The 19912-nt window shown below is 53.4% G+C and overlaps 4 protein-coding genes across 4 annotated transcripts; 3 read left to right on the top strand and 1 right to left on the bottom strand.

Annotated features, from left to right (window-relative positions):
• Positions 1-9712: 9712 nt before the first annotated feature.
• Positions 9713-11605, top strand: PV07_02023 (uncharacterized protein). The gene has a single exon (XM_016388609.1). The coding sequence runs from the start codon at positions 9823-9825 to the stop codon at positions 11419-11421; it is 1599 nt and encodes a 532-aa protein (XP_016255537.1). The 5' UTR covers positions 9713-9822; the 3' UTR covers positions 11422-11605.
• Positions 11606-12869: 1264 nt separating this feature from the next.
• PV07_02022 (uncharacterized protein) lies at positions 12870-13899 on the top strand (the record flags this gene model as incomplete). The annotated part of the gene is made up of 2 exons (XM_016388608.1): positions 12870-13180; positions 13272-13899. The coding sequence occupies 2 exons, from the start codon at positions 12870-12872 to the stop codon at positions 13897-13899; spliced, it is 939 nt and encodes a 312-aa protein (XP_016255536.1).
• A 3038-nt stretch (positions 13900-16937) lies between these two features.
• PV07_02021 (uncharacterized protein) lies at positions 16938-18551 on the top strand. Its single transcript, XM_016388607.1, has 3 exons — positions 16938-17023; positions 17071-17178; positions 17233-18551. Exons 1-3 carry the CDS (start codon positions 16997-16999, stop codon positions 17845-17847), a joined length of 750 nt encoding a protein of 249 aa, XP_016255535.1. The 5' UTR covers positions 16938-16996; the 3' UTR covers positions 17848-18551.
• Positions 18249-19804, bottom strand: PV07_02020 (uncharacterized protein). Its single transcript, XM_016388606.1, has one exon. The coding sequence runs from the start codon at positions 19731-19733 to the stop codon at positions 19173-19175; it is 561 nt and encodes a 186-aa protein (XP_016255534.1). The 5' UTR covers positions 19734-19804; the 3' UTR covers positions 18249-19172.
• Positions 19805-19912: the final 108 nt, after the last annotated feature.

Here is a 19912-nt window from a genome sequence, read left to right as displayed (position 1 = left end):
AATTTGTAAACACTCCATCTAGATAGATAATCATTCTTTTCTAGAATCTAGTCCCCTTGTCACATAGATCTGGTGAACATCGCGTTCGCCACCGTATGATTGAAGATATGGAGCGATTTATAACCTCTGCACTCCCTTGTGTCGGTTTCAGAGGTCATTTTGTCGCGAGGCCGGGTTCGCGGCTATCGTTCGGCTAACATCAATATTTCAGGGAGTGGCTCCCCTTCGACTTCTTCTGTGCGGAGTAAAGGGGCGCAGAAATGCTTTGGTGTTGGGATGACGACGATGGACAGTCAAAGACTTGGAGTACCGAGTACTATCATGATCATTATTATATCTGTCGATATACTGCAAAGCTTCAGATTTGTTGTTGTCGACTTTGACGTAGGGATATAAATTTGCTGATGACATTCGCCGTCTCGCCGCCTCGGTGTCTTGCGGATCCACCTGAAAAGGGCCCTTGGGGTTGGCCGCTTAATAACCAGGTGGTTCGGCTTCGGGGACCAGCTGCACGACTGGGCATGTCGGTCGATCTCAGAGAGTCTTGGGGGGCTAAAAGCGTAAAAGTCGCCTCCTTGTTCGCAGACAGGCATTGAACGGAACGATAGTTGCTCCGAACATAGGTCATTGTAAACGAAGTTGCAGAATAATATATCTTGGACGAAACCTCGCGTTCAATCACATAGCATCATGGTAATTGTAGACAATTCAAAGAGTAGACAATGGGGTCCTCGATGTTGTGTGTCACGGTGCCGTCCTATACGGATCCTTCGGGATACCAGCTCTCAGAACTCCCACGTCCTGCTGTCACGGAGCCGACAGATGTGGTCATTCGAGTGCACGCGGCCAGCATCAACCCCATCGATGTGAAGAAGGCATCGGGTGTTCTCAAGTTCGCGCTTAAGGATGAGTGAGCAGAATACTCCTGGTGCTCGAGAACAAGACGCTGATGGTGGAAAAACAGGTTCCCTTACAAGATTGGGTACGACTGCTCTGGCGTCGTGACAGAGGTGGGGGCCGCAGTGAAACGAATCCGTGTCGGAGACGAAGTATACACGAGATTACCAGAAGTCAGTCGCGGTAAGGAAGTATTTCGACTCACCCTCCCGACACATTCGAAGGCCAAACCGGTGGCTGACATCGTGTGTGGCCAGGTGCATGGAGCGAATATGCGAAATGCGCAGAACATTTCGTCGCTCGCAAACCCAGCTCCCTCTCGTTTGGGGATGCGGCGTCTTTGCCGTTGGCTGCCGTCACCGCACTACAGGCGCTGCGGAAATACAAGGGCTCGTTGAGGGGGAAGACGGTGTTCGTGCCAGCTGGATGTGAGTGGACGGCATCTTTCATTGTTTCCCGAGCAGATTGTGTCGGGACATACTGACGCAATGTACACTGGCTAGTAAGCGGGACAGGAGCCTATGCATGTCAACTGGCCAAGAATGTCTTCCACGCCGGCAAAGTCATCACAACCGTGTCCACGGCAAAGGTAGCTCGAGTTCCAGAACTCCTGGGCGAAAGGGTGGTCGATCAAAGTATGAAATTTCGACGATACATTCAGACATTCTTCTCGCCCCAATCCCTTGCTAATTTGTACCTCACAGTCATTGACTATACGAAACACGATCCCATGAAAGTCATCCCTCCTGGCTCTGTCGACTTCATTCTCGATACCACTGGCGAGGCCATGCGTTTCCTGTCCCTCATGACGCCGTCGACGAGCTTTCTCGCCTCAATATCCACGCTGCCCTCCGGGGATGTACTCCAGAACTCGATGATGATGCAGCGGCCGGACAAACCGCGAGTGCCTTACCTCGCTCGAATTGGTCTAAATGTGGCAGACGCGATCTGCCGAGCCCGGGCGAGACGGTGGCGTGTGGAGTACGAGTATTTCTTCCTCGAACCGAATGCCGAGGACTTGGAAATCTTGAGCAGGCATGTCGAACAAGGGGAGTTGGTTCCTGTGGTGGGATCGAAGGTGAGGCTGCAGGATATCGAGAAAGTGCGCGACGCTGCCGGGCTAGTTTACAAAGGCAAAGGGGGAATTGGGAAGACGGTCATTGAGGTTGCTCAGACTTGATTAGCTATTGAGCGAATTCTTGGATTAGGAGCGACGCTTGTACTGATACATTTCTTCTTTCTGGGAGTTTTAAGTGGCTGACGGATGTAACTCGATACGGTTGAAATGATAAATTCTCCATCGACAAAAGCCGCAGGCACATCCTCCCAATCTGGGATCCCGGTTTACCCTGTAACCGTCTCAAATGGCCTGACTCACGACTGCAGGAACTTCAACAATTCCTGGCTGACCTCGTCCGCACAGATGGTCGGTAGAGCATGCGGAGCCCCGGGGAATTCTTTGAGGGTTCCCTTCTTACAAAGCTTCACTGCTCTTCGGCCGGCAGCATCGATTGGGACCACTTGATCGTCAGTCCCGTGTAGGACCTGATACACATCGAAGTCAGCTTTATTAATCTCGGGCCTATGGTAGGCCATAGGTGGTTGGGGGAGACTGGGAAATCCACAGAGACTTGCCAGGATCGGAATGTCCGCGTTGCGTAGGTCTTCACTGGTGTCGGTCTCGGAGAATGCCTTGATACATTCATACGCCGCGTTGAATCCGCAGAGCATCCCTTGTTGCCACCAGCTCCAGATTTTCCCCTGGCTCACTTGGGCATTAGGGCGATTAAAGCCGAAAAAGGGCCCGGACGGAACGTCGATGAAGAAGGCTGCTCGGTCTTTCAGCATCGCCGATCGGAACGAGTCAAACACGTCCATGGGCACGCCGTCAGGATTCGCCTCAGTCTTCAGCATGCCAGGTGTCACTGCGGAGACTAGAACAGCCCTGGAGACACGGCTTGTCCCATGTCGGCCGAGAAATCTCGCGACTTCGCCGCCTCCGGTCGAGTGGCCGACCATCATAACGTCCTTCAGATCGAGCTTCTCGAACAGTTGGTGAAGATCGTCCGCGTAGGTGTCCATGTCATGTCCCCCCCAGGGCTGGGAAGAGCGACCATGGCCCCGCCGATCATGTGCAATCACACGATATCCTTTGCTCGCCAGGAAATACATTTGGTTCTCCCAGTCGTCCGAGCTCAGCGGCCATCCATGGCTGAAAGTGATGGTCTTGGCTGACTTGTTGCCCCAGTCCTTGTAGTAGATCTCGGTTCCATCCTTGGTGGTGATGTATGGCATCTTGATATGCTTGGGGATTGAGATATCTGTCTCGTTGGTGTTCTAGCTGGGTGGTCTCGTGGAGATTCCAATTGATTGTGATTCAGGCCTGTTTTTATATACATAGACATGGATAGGCATTACACCTCCCAAGACCCCTTGTCGTGTTCTCAAAGATTAATTGTCATCGTTAACCTTGTCGGATCGACCGGCGAAGGGTACGTGTCCCTGTCAAAGTTCAGTCAGGGAAGGTGATCTGCGCTGAAATGGGCCGCTGGTACATGGCGAGACGGGCAAATCATGACGTTGAATGGCCAAGATTTCAGAATTGTCAGAATCCTTGCAAATCCTATTATTGCTTTCTTCAGCTAAACCTCCACTCTAGGGGGTCTCTATGGTTTTCAAACTCGTGTCAGCCTGAGCCTTGCCCATGTGCGGTGTTTCCGGTCTTTGCTAGTGCATGATAGCGGACACAAAATCAGCGATCCGTGCAGGCTAGTGAGGCTCGATAGGGCATGAAAGAGGGGTCATGTCCTTGTTTGATACCGCGTACACGAGAAATGTAAAGACCCCTGGACGACGATTGTGACGACGACCGGATCAACAGGGAGTTGCATGTGGCAATGGACGCCATACGAGCTGAGGTGCTCCACGTCTCGCAGCGGTGGAACTTTGTTCCGTAACCAACTATATTCGGCGCTTTTATCAGTCCGGCACGAATTATGTCTCGACTTCCAAATATGCTTCGCGATGTCTCTTGCGGTCAGATCTAGTCAGTGCGACAGATCCGACGCCACCATGCTTGGAAGATATCAAGATACGATTTCCCCTTCACGAAAGCTAGGAAATGGAAAGGCGGAGCTACACTAACGACATCACCGAGATTTTTATTCAACTTACTTGAAAGTAAGTCCTCTCGTTGCAAACTTCACGTGGCTTTCCCAAGTGACAATGGGGATATTTTCTTACGCGCCGGCCTCGTTCACGGACAAGAGTCTCACCGATCAATCCGGAAAGGTCTTCATAGTGACGGGTGCGACGAGCGGCGTTGGCGAGTTACTGACGGACATCCTGTATTCTAAGAATGCCCGGGTATATGTGGCAGCTCGCTCGGTAGACAAAGCAGGCCAGACGATTCGGAAGATCAAATCCCAGCACCCCACTTCCCATGGCGACCTGATATTTCTGCACCTGGATCTGAATGACCTTTCGACGATCAAGGGATCTGCCGCGGAATTTCTGAGCAAGGAGAACAGATTGAACGTTCTCTGGAACAATGCCGGAGTTATGGTCCCGCCACAGGGGAGCAAAACAAAGCAGGGCTACGAAATGCAATTGGGCACAAATAACCTGGCACCGTTTCTATTCACGAAGCTGTTGACACCTGTCCTGCAGGAGACGGCGAAAGTTGAGCCGGTAGGCAGTGTACGAGTTGTCTGGGTGGCGTCATCGGCAGCAGCGAATTTCGCGCCTCGCGGCGGCGTGGTGATGGACAATTTGTCGTACGAAAAGGACCAAGGTGCCTGGCACAAATATGGGGTCAGCAAAGCCGGCAACATTCTCCAAGCAGCAGAATATGCCCGGCGCTTCGCCCGGGACAATATCCTCAGCGTGTCACTGGATCCTGGTAACTTGAAGACACCGCTCTACCAACACGCGCCAAAATGGCAAATGCCGTTCATCAACCTCGTTCTCAAGGACCCCATCTATGGAGCCTACACGGAGCTGTTTGCCGGGTTTTCTCCGCAGGTTCAAATGAAAGATGGTGGTCGGTTCAGTAAGGCCGATTGTTCTGTTCTTTATGAATGCTAACTAACGGCGTATCCTAGTCCAGCCATTTGGAAAGGTCGGGCATACTCGGAAAGATATTGAGTTATCCAGGAAGCCCAAGTCTGAGGGAGGGAATGGAATCGCAGAGGAATTCTACGACTGGACCGAGAAGCAAGTGCAAGCTTTTGCATGAAATTGTTTTGAATACCGAGCCTGGGAACTTGTATAGTTAATTCGTACGAGGCATGCCTACCGAAGACAGAATAGCATTTTGGAGCTCGAGTCTCGACGTCAGTTTTTCATTACGGGCAGCCAACATAGTGTCCTTGAGAAGTATCGACTACTTGGATCAGAAAGAGAGAAGCCATACAGTCTGTTTAGGGCATCCCCAAGACACTTGCTACGCCTTGGCAAACGATTTCCATAGTCTAGTCGGCCTCGCCGTGGCTGTCTTTGCATTCGGATGGATTGTTAAGCCGATGCCGTGCGCATTCACCTCGGCCTCCTTCATGATTCTGAACTTTCTGGCCCTCAACCAGAACTTGTTTTACGACATCATAGAGGGAAAAGGCCCTGAATAATGGACTGGCCACCAGCAGGATGCAAGGGGCAGGGCATAGCGCGGTGGTTTGGAAGTCTAGAATAGAGTTGCCAGCTAGTGGACCACCGCGCTCCATAGTCCAAGGCTAAGATTGTCGGTAAGGGAAGGATTGTAAGGAATTGTCCATGCTTCGTTACAGGTTGTAAATACATCGATTTGCTGCCGTCACATGCACACCGGGTGGGCAAAGAATGCCGAGCAAATCCCCCAACCCTACCAAGGTGATTTCTACTGGTTCTCCTCCCCCACATTGATAACATATTGCTCACGGACGTGCGGCATACCTGAACCGCGCTTTAGTCGTACATTGTTGCTGTGCTCGAGAGATCTCTGGCAAAGTCAGGCTGTTCAGGGCTCGGCAATCTCTCGCTACATTTATCAATCCGCGTAGGAACACTTTGTTAGTGGACCTTCGAACCACCGTAAGCGGCAACCCCAGACCCAACGGGAGAGCGACCAGCTCGTGCGAAGCGATGAAACCCAAGACGCGGATCCGCACAAACACAGGATGTCTTACGTGCCGCCGGCGGAAGAAAAAGTGTAACGAGGTCGAGCCCGTTTGTGCAGGATGCTCTCGCAACTTTCTGGAGTGTACCTGGCCGTCTAAACCTGGGGGCCAGCACGCACAGCTCAGGCGGTCGTCATGCATCATGGTTGGCTCGAGGGCGGATCTACATATCGACGAGAATCCTCGAGACGGTCACATGGAGAACCAAGCGTTCACCGGCGTGGTCTGCTGGAGCTCTTCACAGCAAGAACGGGAACCATTATCGCGGCAGCCCCACGAGACTCCGGCACCAGAGCCAGAGCCAGGATCCGATGAGAGTCAATCGTCTCGGACGCACTCCTTGCACTATACTGTGTCTCCGCCCCTCGTGTTTTCGGACGGGGCCAGTTCGATGAGCCCTCACTCACTTCTGCTACTGCAGCACTACTTGGAAGAAACGTCCACATTTCTCGTTGCGAAACCAGCCCACTACAACCCATATGTCACGCTTGTCATGCCCCTAGCGTATTCAGATGATCTCCTCATGCATGCGGTGTTAGCACTAAGTGGAACCCAGCTCAGCTTCAAGAAAGCTCGGGAATATCAGATACATATCGCTACGCGACGGCATTACTCCAAGACACTTCGATCTTTGGCCGATCTCGTCGCCGACCAGTCTGTACGTGCCGATGTCCAGCGGGCTCTGCGCATCGGCGTGGCCTCGTTGATTCTGTGTTATGTCGAGGTGAGTCCCTACGGAGAACATGCCCTTCCTCGCGCTGCGCGTGCAAATTAAGAAGCGAATCTAAAAGCATTTACCCCTGGCGTAGGCAATATCTGGTGATTCTCGTGGCAACGGATTCTTTCTACACCTACGGGCCGTTCGCGAAGTGATTCTCTCGCTTCTCCGACAGGAGCATGAGACCTTTGTGAACGAAGATAGGAGATCGATAATGGGTTTCGTCCTCGAAGTGTATTCGTTTTTGGTCTTTTCCAACAGTATCACGCCCTGCGGATATAGTGATTCAGCTCGCACGATGCCTCACGATTCATTCCTTGATTCTTTGGAATTTTTGCAGGAATACAAAACGTTTGGAGTCCTCGTCGGTTGCGCGCCAGGCTTATTTGAGCTCATTTCTCCAGTCGCGAGGTTTGCCACGGACCGGCTTCGCGAGGAAGAAGGGGTTTTGCAAGCTGAAGCTGCACCTGCGCCGGCCACTCGTCGCGACCGGTCTGATAGGCATTCCACGTATGACAACCTGCTCCGTGGTCTAGAACAATGGTCTCCACCGTCTGTGGCTCCTGAAATGGCCGAATGGGCTGTAGAGCACACTTGGACCGGGGAGATCTACAGGCAGGCTCTGCTGATCTTTGTCAGAGCAGCAATGTGCGGCTCCGTGGTCGACAACCCCAAGGTCATTGCCGCCATCCAGAGCCACATCGACGTCGTGATGCCTTTGCTCCTCCCTGTCGCCGACTCACCGTTTGGAACGCTGCTCTTGTGGCCGGTCATGATTATAGGGTCCTGCCTCCTCGTGGAGGGTCAACGCCAATTCTTCCTGTGCAGGCTGTATAACGAGAGCAAGGTCGTGGTAGCGCAAGTTGTCGAAGCCGGGAAGCTGTTGGAACTTGTTTGGAATGACAACGACAAGCGGGCCTACGGTCCCTTCGGTCTGCGCCTTGTCATGGAGAAGTACCAAATCAACTTTACGCTTTCGTGAGCCCGGCCTCATTTTCCTAGACTTAGGCGCACCGCGGACGTTGTCGCTGGTCCAGCTAGCATCAGGGCGACCAAATCTCACAGATTCCCTTGGAACAATCCAACGCAGTGCCTGTGTGGCCCCCTGTCGGAGCTTCCAGGCAGCTTGCAGCCCACATCACGAGAAGGATGAAGAGGGCGGCTATCTAGCTCAGGAACTAGACTACGGGAAAACACTGCTCACTCAACAGATCCTGGTCGGGAGAGATTCTCGCACATAAGGACTTGGTCGAAGGATGATCGAGTCATCCATGACACTGGTCTTGAATAAGACATGGTCATTCTTCGATTTCGTCCTGCCAGCTTCCTGCCAGCTTCCTGCCAGCTTCCTGCCAGCTTCCTACAATTTGACCGACGTCAGGCTAGATGAGATTGCCTTCAAGTCGGTACGGCACCAAATCGATAATGCTGTCGTTGTCCCCGTCCAAAAAGAGTTTGAATTCCTCCTCGTTGTCGTTCTCACAGGCAAATGACAGTGCCTCTCGGTTATCTTCCTCGGAGTACGGCGGATGTGCACCTTCATTCGACAAAAGCACGACCGCATTCACATCTCCATGTGTTGCAGCATTCAGTAATTCTTGGCTTGATGGATGGGCCTTATTGTCGCTGTGAAGGAAATACAAGGCGTCGTCCAAAGTTGGAACGACTTGCCAGATTTGAGGCCGAGTGAGGTCTTGGCGCGCTGGACTTGCCTCCTTACTGTCCACATTCGCAGGGGCGTGAAAATGTGATTGACGCCCTCTAGAGAATCAGGGCTGAAGACCAATGTGTTGGGAGGTGTTGTGTGGAGGTCAATTATGACTATGCGGACAACTTGCAATCGAACACCGTACCCCCATCCGCAACAACACTAGCCCAAGGAACTGACATAGGAGATTCAATGAAAATCACAGCTTGCCACGTCCGAGTGTTGTTGCAACTTGCGGGTGCCTCGCAGCACCCGCTCACTCATTTATTTACCAGTTGGTGCCACCCTACTGGGAAAGTAAGTCGGGTCATATGAGCACGCGACCAGTCCTGGTGGCTAGGCGGTAGGGGGCCCTTTTGGGGGGGCCGGTGGGTTTTGGGGGGGGGGGGGGGGTAAATAGGGGTCGCCAGATGGTGTAGGCTCGCCCCCCACGGACGGCATTTAAGCGCAGCTGGCACCAGCGAAACAGCCTGGTTGTTCCTTCGATTATTGTTGCGATACTATGCCGCAGGAGCGTCGAGCAGGCTGTTCTCACCAAGTATTATATTCGTGATCTGCATGACAGTGAAAAGCCCAGTGACGGAGGACCTCTTTGCATCCAACCCACAATGAAGGGGCCTCCTGAGCGAGGGACGATTCTGGACCTTCTCCGACTCCATGTTCCACTACTGTGCCCGAGAAATAGTTCCACGCGATGTGGCAAAAGATGTTGTGAAGACGTGCCTGGATTCACGTGGCGCCGGCTATTGAGCAGCTGAGGCCGCCGCATTCTCCTGTGACAGCATCCACCAACCAGTGCCACCAAGCCGAATCCGGGGCTGATGGCTAGCGAACACATGGTGTTAGCGAGAAGTGGCTGAACCATGTGGCTTCGGATGGCCCGCAAACAAGATCAGGGCAGCCCGTTCGGGGAAGCTTGTCTCTGAAATAGCGAACCTACTGCTACAAGTGCCCCTTTCAGACTGCCTCTTTTTCTCCCGCAGGGGACAGCCCGCTAATGCGGTTCACAGACTTGTTCTCAAGCGATCTAAGCGACCACCTCCATGTGCAGTGTGCCAGACCAAGTGGGCCAATAAATGTGTCTGCTGTATCAGCGCAGATTCGAAATGGTCAGAGGTCGCCGAGAGCTGATGAGTGGCTGGCTGGTGCAAGAAGAAGTCTGCATGGCCAATTTTATCAGAGGCGTCGCCATCAACCGCTAGGGGGCTTTCTGCTGGAACCCTATTTATATAGGTCACGATGGCAACTCCTGGAAAAACCGTGCTCGTTGTGAGCAAAGACTTGTGGAGGCAGTGTCGACGGGTGCTCCTCACTTCCATCGCATCACCACCGTCAAACAACCCGCGATGGCCTCAGCATGGGTCACTCTGCCCTCCACATGGGATCGAGCCGAAGTTCAAGCCGGGATCAGCGTGCTGATCTCGGTCTTGACTACCCTGGGCATGGCTGGGTTCCTTCAACTCTTTTGGCAGTCCAGCGTATCGCAGATTAAGCGGAGGGAGCGTGTCTTCCTGCCGACGTTGGTGAACATTTCCACGGTCAGCGATGTGCTGGATGTCTCCTTCCTGTTTCGACGCAGCCTCTTCTCATCACGGCACGCAAATATCCTGGGCCAATGTGCGGTCGTGGTCGCGCTGACCCTCGTCTCGCTGCTCGGCGGCCCCATCGCCAAAGTCTCCACCAGAATCCACGACGTGGTGTATCCCGCGAATCTCACCGGAACACTGGCCGTCAGAGGCCTGGGAGGCGTGGAATACGCGAACGTCGACATCAACATGACCATGGCGCGACTGAACAGTGCTGGTTTCCCCTATGATCAACTCTTGGACTATCTCCCAGACTTGAATCACAACTGGACGTACATCCCGGACGAATGGAACTCCTCGTGGTCGATGCAATGCAAGCAAACCCCAAAGACTGTGCTCAAGGCTTACGCTACGAATGATTGTACCAGTTTCTGGACCAATGTCCCTGCCTTTGAGACAGCCTTCCCCAACCCTCCCGACTCTTGGAGAGTAAGCTCTGTCGGCAACAACCTCGCAAATGCAGACAGCACGTTATCCTTTGACATCCGGACCGCATTTGGACTCTACTTTCCGGATCCAGATGCTCCAGTTTCCCCTTATACGAACGTGTCGATCGCCTCGATCATCTTCGAAAACGCCATTGAAGCCCCCCAGAACAGCTCCTGCTACTTTGAACCCGGTCCGATTGGCTCGCTAACCTTCACACGCGTCGACTGCCATCTGGCGGTCGTACGGCCCATTCCGGATCATAAGTACGGGGCTTACCCTGACAATGGCCAGCCTGAGGACGTTCCTGAGTCGTACCAGGCCTACTATTTCGCTGACTGGGTCAAACTGTGGTACTCCGGCGAGCCTCTCGAGCCAGTTCCGCCGTCCGAGCTGATCAGGTTCTATCAAGCCTACACGATTACGAAAGATGCCATCTCCGGACAGGCGGTTCACAGAGTCTTCAGCACATCCTTTTCCCGCGTCCAACTCTCGATACCTTTCCTGGTGGTCGGACTCTTCTTCTTGTGCTGTGCTGTTGCTGCAATCGTCCGCTCGAGCATGTTTTGGTGGCGCCGTCGTGAATTGATGGGTGCCGCCCCAAAATCAAAACTGGATTGGATGATCCATGCCATGATTTTAAACCATGACATGCAAAGCTCCTCGACAATCGAGCTGGACCGCCGACAAGCCGCCACCGGCCTCTCCACCCATTTAAACGAAAAGCTGGACATCCAAAACCACCGAGCTGACTTCGAATCGGCGCGCTTTGCTCATCATGGGCATGGCCACGCCGACGAAGTCATACCTGCCAGGAACCCGTTTGAAACAAATATGTCCATTAGCACATCCAGGTGCTCTACCGCCGAAGGACTCGATCCATGCGACTTCCAAAAGGAGCCGAGGGTCGTGGAGACAGCTAATGCGGTATAGCCATTGGCAAACACTGTCAGTTAGTTGTTGGATAATTAGCCACTTGCTCTGGCATATCATATCACGCATGTACTTGATGAAAAATACCCATTGTTCCAAACCATTCTTCATAACATCCCATTTCCGCAAACCGGAGGACTTTTTTCTCGTTCCGGGCATCTTATGTTTTGGCGGCTGACGGATGGTCACTCATCGAACGCTGGACTGGGCCCATTTTCCCTCAAGAGCATGCAACATGTCACTTGCCGTCCACTCTTGTTACTCTCATCCAGGGCGGATCTATCATCATTCACCAGAAGGATGGCCGCCACCTCTCTCTGCGACTTTGTTGAGGGCGATGCACGATCTAGCGATTCGTTACCTTGACGCCAGGTGGCAAGGCAGAGACACTCGATCAAAGCCCACGACAGCAGCGTCTGACCGAAGCAATTGTCCGTCAGGCTCCATGTCTGCGCCATTATCGAGAAGCAGCTCTACTGCCATCACATACCCAGGGAGGCTTCAAAGAGAGCGGCATGGGGAAAGAGAACGGCGTGGAAGCTTGCGCGAGCTATACAAAAGTTAAGGAGCACCGTTGTCAACTGCGGCGTTCCTCCCTCGTGGTTTGACGATGAGATCGAAACTGCACATTACGGGGTAGTCGCCGGCCTGGCTCGCGCGAGGTTGGGATTTACAAGGAGAAGATTCCGGTTTGCAGTCGTTCAACCCTGTGGTCACCTCGTCGGGCAAGCCTCTTTGAGCGGTCAGAGCAGCTCGCGCAGCTGGATATACGGCACCTGGTGTGTCGAGATATAGCTTCTTCTAAACGTGGCTCCTCATTTGCCGTGTAAGATGTCGCTGACGCCTCAGAGAAAGAAGATCACGGGGGTGTTCTGTCAAACCGGCCGTCGCAAAGCGGGGAGGTGCATTCGATGCCGTCGATCAAAAGTTGGGGTCCGTGGCCTGACTGCGACGCCAAACTCGCGTAGAGCTTCATTCGACCCACGTTCAAACCCTCAGTCGCTATATTTTAAGCTCGTCTGGGGTGTTCTTGCCTTAGGCGCCCGTGCGCGGTCCGTCATCTCGTATCCACCGTCAGCCCCGCAACCTCAGCCGTGACACCATCGCGCATACCGCGTCGGTCAGTGCGTCGTATAGACTGCGCGCTTACGAGATCTTTATTGTTATAAGCCAACAGCCTTTGCCATTGGTCGAGGACGGCGTCGGAGGGATTGGCTATTGGTTATTACTCGAGGTTCAGCTCCCTTGACGGGCCGTGTGACACGGTTCCAACGTCGCACTGTCTCCGAGGGTTTGGCACAGGCAGGACGATGTATTAGTTACCTCGGCCATGCAGTCTCGGTACCATTTACTCTCTCTCTCCCCCAGAGGGTGAAGGTGAATGAACTCTTCCTCGTGCAATTCTCCCGCAGATAGCTCCCGAACTCCTTTGGCTACGATTCTTCAGGATGGCATTGGACACCACCGCAGTCGAAGTGGGAAGCTCTCGTGGAGACATCGACACTTCCTTGAACTATTACCTTGATCCAGCGCTAGGAGGCCACTCATCATTCGAAGCAGGAACGGCGGGCTACTTCCGCCGCAAATTCGACGAGAGGCCGGTCCGAATCCACGACATTCGAGGTCACTCTGATGACTTTGACGTCAGCAAACAAGGCTTCCAGCTTGTGAAGCACACCAGCGTAGAGAAGGAGTATCTTTCCGACAAGGAAGTCAAACGCATCGTCTATCCCGAGGTCGAGAAGCTGTTGAAGAAAGTGTAAGCAAGAGAGAGACGAGCTGCCTTATCTTCTTCCCCTCCCTTGGGTTCGCTCACGGTTGCTGACTTATTGCGCCTTCACACACGCCAGGACGGGAGCCACGCGGGTCCACGTCTTCTCCCACATCACACGCCGCGACTCTCGCGACAAACTCGAGCTGGACCTCCAGAAGAACAGCGCGATTCAAAACGGGGCGAAAGTCACCCAGGTCACCCCGGCCCACTACATCCACATCGACCAATCCACCGACGGCGCCCTGGAAGTCCTGTGCGACAACATGCCGGCCGCGGAAGTCGACCAGCTCGTCAAGACGCGCTGGTCCATCATCAACGTCTGGCGGCCGATCAACGGGCCCGTCATCAAAGACCCTCTCGCCGTCTGCGACGCCCGCACCGTCCGCGACGACGAACTCATTCCCGTGACGGCGAACCTGCCCGCCAAGGGCACCGGGATGAAGTACTCGACCATCACGGCCGGCAAAAGGTTCGAGTTGTTCTACGCAAAGTACAATCCGGAACACCAGTGGTACTACGCCAGTGGAATGACGTCGGACGAGGTCCTGCTGATCAAGTGCTTCGACTCGATTAGCGACGGGGAGACGGCGAGGAGGGTACCACACTCGGCTTTTATAGATCCAAAGACCAAGGATCTGGACTTGGTCAGGGAGAGCGTCGAGGTCCGGTCGTTGGTCTTCTACGAGGACCAGCCCAACGAGTGAAATGCCATCTCATGCTCTTGATATGTTAAATTTCTGCCTCGATGTTTGTCGACTTGCCATGGGGATGAATTTGACAGGCGTGCAAAGTATGATTAGACCTTCGGAAGGAAGCTTCCCCGCGACGCCGGCCGCAGCTCGTCGTGTGTGTGAGCTGCAAAACGTCTAAATCGGCGCTGAGGACTCGACCGACAGTTGGTAATGAGATGATTGCTTCTACATAACTTAGTTTGCAAGATATGTATGTGCATGCTGTCCAAAAGCAGAATCGAAGATTACTGTGATGAAACAAAAGTGTTGACAAAGATGTTCGCTCCAAGGAAGGGGTTTGGGTTGACGGCTTCCCCCTCCGTAGCCAGGACTCCGAGAAACAGGACAATATCAGTTTCCCTGGACCACTTTACAATCCACCCACTCCCTCCCAGGCGCTCCTCGACGTGATGGATGATTTTCAGGACGCATTCGATTTCGACTGGCCATTCTCAATAATCGCAACGATCACGAGCTAGTAGTCACAAGCCATGGATCAAATGCCTCCTCCCTCCCTGATTCCGTCGCACCTCGCCTAGGACCGAACGAAACTCTAGGTCCACCAGCCAACAGTGTTGTCCATTCGGAAACGACGTTGGCGTTCATGTAGGAGGCAGACTAGCATCCCGCAAAAAATATACGACAAAGAGCGTCCAACTTACCATTCGCTACTTATTCCAGTAGAAGGTGATGAAGAACCGCAGAGCATTTACGAAGGACGAAACGACTAATGTGGTGGTTTTCTCCGGAACGCTCCTGGCGGCGAGTCATATAAGCTAAACGCGAGGAGGCGGTTGCGTACCCTTCACGCCGCACTTATCTAGACGGCCCTAATTCGTCCTATAGTTATAGCTATATACTAGGCGCAGCAGATATACTGAGAGGTACAAAATTTTATATAGCAACATCCCCCTGCACAAGGCATTGCACAGACAGTGCAGCGTTCCTACGGTTTACCTATATCACACTACCTGAGCAATGCGGAACGAGACGAGTGGTTGTTCAGCACAGCTTCAACGGGCTCCCTTTTGGCACTTAGGAAACTGACTGCTCTTAATCCTAAACGTGCACAAGCGGCGTCAGATCGATTTCGAAACAACTCAGGTTATGGCCTACATTCGGCCCTGTTCGCAGAGGCGACTCCCCTGTCTAAGGCCTGCATGGCACGCCATTCTCAAGTTGTCCTTGAGCTCTGCAAGCGAGGCGCCGCCGCTGATCATACCCACAGTGACTACAAAATCGGCTGTTTACACTGGCTGTTCAATTTCCCTGCACGAGACATCAACCTTGTTCTTCGCGCCTTGGTCGATGCAGGAGCCAATGTCAACCATAGCCTCGCAACAACGCGTCCTCTGTTCAACCCTCATTTTCCGTTTACGTGGCCGCCTGGCACGCCGCTTCATTGGGCAGTAGCGACGTCCTCCCAGCCAGCGATCTCGGCTCTTCTCAATGCAGCGGCAGACCCGACAATCCGTAACGGCGACGACCCGTACATTTGTGACGAGAATGCGCGTCAAATGCATCGCCATGGCAACACTGAGCAGGGCGAGTATTCAGCGACACCCGAACATGTGCTCGGCATGACCCCGGTCGACCTAGCCACAGCAGCCCACAACTGGCAGAGTCTGCACGCCATCTCGCCCCTCGCGGCGGGTAAGAATCCCAGTCTTCTCTCTGCAGACGAAGAAGGCTATACCCCTTTTCATCGCCTGTCGTATCAGCGCATTGGCAGGACGTTTTCGGGCTCACGGTTCTGGTACCCAGCTCTCAAAGGAGATATCGAAACACGACGCAGGAACTTACAAAAGACAATCGAATGGTTACAAGCAGTAGGCGGCGACATTGATCAACTGACCAATACCCCTGCTGAGCCCGGCCTCAGCGGCGTAGATGGCCTTAGTCCGCTTATGATTGCTGTCACCAAGTATGACATCGAGGCGGTGGAAGCTTTGTGTGATGCTGGCGCCAACGTCAATTTACAGAATAGAAGTGGCCGCACTGCGCTGGCGCTTCTGCATGATGCGCTTGCATACCATGTTAATCCAACCGGTGTTCTTCCTGCCATGGTTGCGTGTCTTGTCAGGCACAAGGCAGACACGAACTATCAAAGTTCGGAAGGATTGACGCCGCTGTCATGCTTAGCAAGAGTCGGTGACATTAGTGCGTTCAGATCCCCGCTTGAAGCTGGCGCCAACGTAAAGTGTCGAGGCCAGGGCGTTGCCGAGCTAGCAGATCTCATACGGATGAACGCGACGAACAAACTGGTTTTGGAGCGAGCCGACGTCCATCAAATTGAGCAGAGGGACGAGGAGCTTTCAATCCTGCTGCGGGACTACATTAATGATGGCGCGTTAGACGTGGACTTTGTGGTAGACAAAACTAGCGCGACTCTCTTACATTACTGTGTTGCAGCCGCGCTGCCCTCGTGCACGTCCACGCTTCTGTCCTTGGGAGCAGCCACCAACATCATCCGCACTGCGTTGCCACAAGAGCAGAGTAACGTCGAGTTGTTTTTACGAGATCCACTCATCATGGGCACTCCCCACGAGATCATTAGCAGGCAGATGGAGAGCTTTCCGGCAAAGCAGAGCAACCGTTTGAACGAAGGTGGTAAGTTTCTTCGTTGCGCCAGATTCCAGTCCAAGCATGATGGCCAATTTCTGATCTGAGCAGAACTAAAGTTCATATACGCCAGGATGGAGGATGTCGAGCGTATTCTGAATGGCAACCCAAGTCTTTAGAATGCTGAGAGGTATCCTCAGTTTAGTCACTTCTGAAGGGGCAAGAAAGTGGTCGAAAGTCGAAAGGGCGTCAAAGAGGGAATGGGCAACGCGCGACTGATAATTCTGGGTTCTAGCTGGCGCTGTATTATACTGTAGAGTAATATGTTCAAGATGAAGGGCGAGTGCTCAGGTGAGTCGCACGTGAGCTCCGAGTCGTTTTCGCGCAACTTGGCCGCCAAGACCGGTTGCCCGATTCGCATCCCAAGCTCCGATTGACAGTTCAAAGTTGAATCTCGTATGATTCCCAAGCCTGCGCCAGCAGCAACCATTGTTCAACCTCTCTCAACATGGCGCGAGTAAGGCTCCTGCGAGCTGTAAGTGACCTTCGCCGACCTCCTCCACGATGCTAACCCTTGCATAGTCGAGACAAGCCGCAGTATTCGCCCTGGGAGCAACTGCGGCGACCCAAGTCCATTCATTTCCCTCCCCGTTCCGCACAGTATATGCAGAGGCTCCCTCAAAGGACCAGGTACGAAGGAGGTTGTTGTTATTACTTGGAATTGCATCGCTGATGCTTCTATAGCTCCCTGACAAGAAACCCATATACTCCGACTTCCCAGTCGCACCCACCACTCCCGAGCCCTCGCCCACTTCTCCGGTCTCGAAACCAAATCCGCACTCACCCACACCTACCGACCGACTCACAGTGCATGTCAAGAAGGTCCGTTTGTTCCTGTACGATCAATCACTCGCCGCCGAAACATCCTTCAACAAATTCCTGTCATGGGCATTCCGGAAGGAAACAGACTTCAGCAACACCATTGCTTCCTTGGCCCCGGCCCCCGAGACCGGCGAACAACTTCTTCCCGGAGCCATTTACGTGCTGGTAGCGACACTCACAGGCTCCATTGTAGCTCGCAACCGGGGGATCTTCTTACGGACCACGTTCCCGCTTGCCGTGGGTATCGCGGCGGGCTGGTACCTCATCCCAGTGACGATGCGGAACACCTCGGACTTGATCTGGGAGTATGAGAAAAAGGTACCCGCGATCAGCGAAACCCACTCCCAAATAAGTGGGTTTGCCAAAGAAGCGTGGAAGCAGACGAGGGCGCACACGAAATTTGCGACGGACTGGGCGGATGAGAAGGCGACCGAGGCGAGGAAAACTGTCGAGGACTTGGTTTCGAAAGGCAAATAAACACCAGTGCTGGATCTGCGGGCAGGGTAAAGACATTTAAAAAAAAAGACTCAAATAACGGAGTATAGCTCCCACAGGCAAGCAAGACCGTTTATGAGACTTGGTGGCAGGGCGGCTTGCCCGAATGTACAGAACAATGGCGTTTGTCTCTTCTACGTTCCATGCGTTTCACGATCGACCACAGTGCCTTGCTCGCGTGACAATTCGGGGACCTGCGCTTCTGGCGAGGCTCTCAGCGTCAGAACTCGGCAGATGCAAATACATAGCAAGCCCCGCCAACTTATCACAGCTATACTCACACGTTTTGTCACTTGCAGTATAGCACTTTTCTAAAGAGGTACATCACTCAAGCTAGACAGGACAGGAGACGAAGGCCCGCCGCCCGCTCGCCTAAATTTCCACGACCAGCTTTTTGTGAGATGGAGCAGAAAGATTCCGCCAATCACCGCACGCCTTTTGTTCAGATTGGACTCGGTCGCGAGGCTGGCTGTATGGCCAAGTCGAGGTCAAGCAAAGTTAAGTCTTCGTGAGAGAACGGGGGCCCGTCTGATCAATACATAGAAAGGAGAGGCTGTCCTCATGGCATCCATGGCCATATTGAAAATGCGAGACCTCAGACTAGGAAATGTTTTCGCCACTGTCGACTGGATGTCTGATGGGTTGGAATAGGATGCCTCTACGAGGTATATCGTCCCTGTTTCTCCAGGAGTGTATTTGGAGGGAGGGAAGGATCACCATCCAAGACCTCGCTATGTGTAGATTGAAAACTCCATACGAGTTCCTGGCGCTGACTCTCCGATCAGGGCCAAAATCCAATTGCTCGGTCTCGGGAAGGTTTTGAGATCTGTTGCCGGTAGAACCTCAAGCATCTCGCTTCCACCACATTTCTTCGCGTCATCTCGTGTCATTCCCCCAGATGTTGGTGCTGGCAATCGACAACTTCGAAGTTACCAACCATGCAACCTTCCCACTTAGACCACCTCTCCAGGGCCAGGTGCCACATTCATCGCCCATCCGGACTCAGCAAACATCCCGCCCGTGTCACCGACGGAAGTAAGTCCCCCGCTCGGCCATCGGCCAACGAAGATTCTTGAACTGGGAGCCGGTATAGCGCTCGAAGCTGCCTGCCCTTTGTAACTCATTCTTTCGCTTCATGCAAGCGTCGTCCGATGTCGGAAGCTGGTGTGATGGCACAGGAGACGACATCCTAGCCACAGCCCTGCTGATGAATTGGGTCAATCACAACCCCATACTCAGCTGGCTTTCGTACGAGATCCTCCATGCCAACCTTCTGAAGTGAAGACATGGTCTTACAAGCTCGGCGTTCAAGTCGTGAACAAAGTATCCTCTTCTCTCAGATACTCGCCAACATCGCCCTGCCGGAACGCCACAATGCTGGTGGGCTCCAGCTTCCTCGCCTCCGCCGTACTCCTGGCAGTCACGCCGAAGCCCAACGGGGTATCATCCATCGCGAGGATAACGACGCCGGAATGTTCAGGGCAATCCTCACTCCACCGCCCAACATGCGCTTTTACCACATTTCCACCATACAGGAACGGCATTTCACCGTTCGGCTTGACCCATAGCTTGTAACGAGCGTGCGGAGCAATCACGTCCAAGGCGGTGATGTGCAGGCGGAATTTGCCCGTCTTTGTGAATTTTCCAATGCAGGTGCCGAGGGAGAGGAGATTGTCGCGGGCAATGGAGGTGGCCAGGTTTGCGATAGAGAGCCGGACGTAGTAGACGCGCGACTCGTGCAGGCGGAAGACATAGCGGTCGCCTTTGTCGGAGTCGCTCGGTGCGATGAGCTGGGTGAGAGAGCGGCCCGTGTAGTTGGCCAGTTTTGTGAAGAGAGTTTGCGTCTCGACGTCGGTAAGAGGCCTCATGTTGGCTTCTGCTCTTGGAAAGAAGCTGGCCACCTGCAGAGAAGAAGCTTAGGAGATCCTGGGAGTACACGGGTGGGTGAAGAGTGCGGGTTATCAAAATTATCGAGTCCGAAATAATTTTTGCGGAGCGGCAGAACCTCGGGGGAACATTTTCTTCGACCTTTGACCGAAATTTTGAT

Source organism: Cladophialophora immunda (assembly GCF_000835495.1).
Source record: "Cladophialophora immunda strain CBS 83496 unplaced genomic scaffold supercont1.1, whole genome shotgun sequence".
Lineage (NCBI taxonomy): Eukaryota > Fungi > Ascomycota > Eurotiomycetes > Chaetothyriales > Herpotrichiellaceae > Cladophialophora > Cladophialophora immunda.
This window is presented reverse-complemented; position numbering and strand designations above follow the sequence as displayed.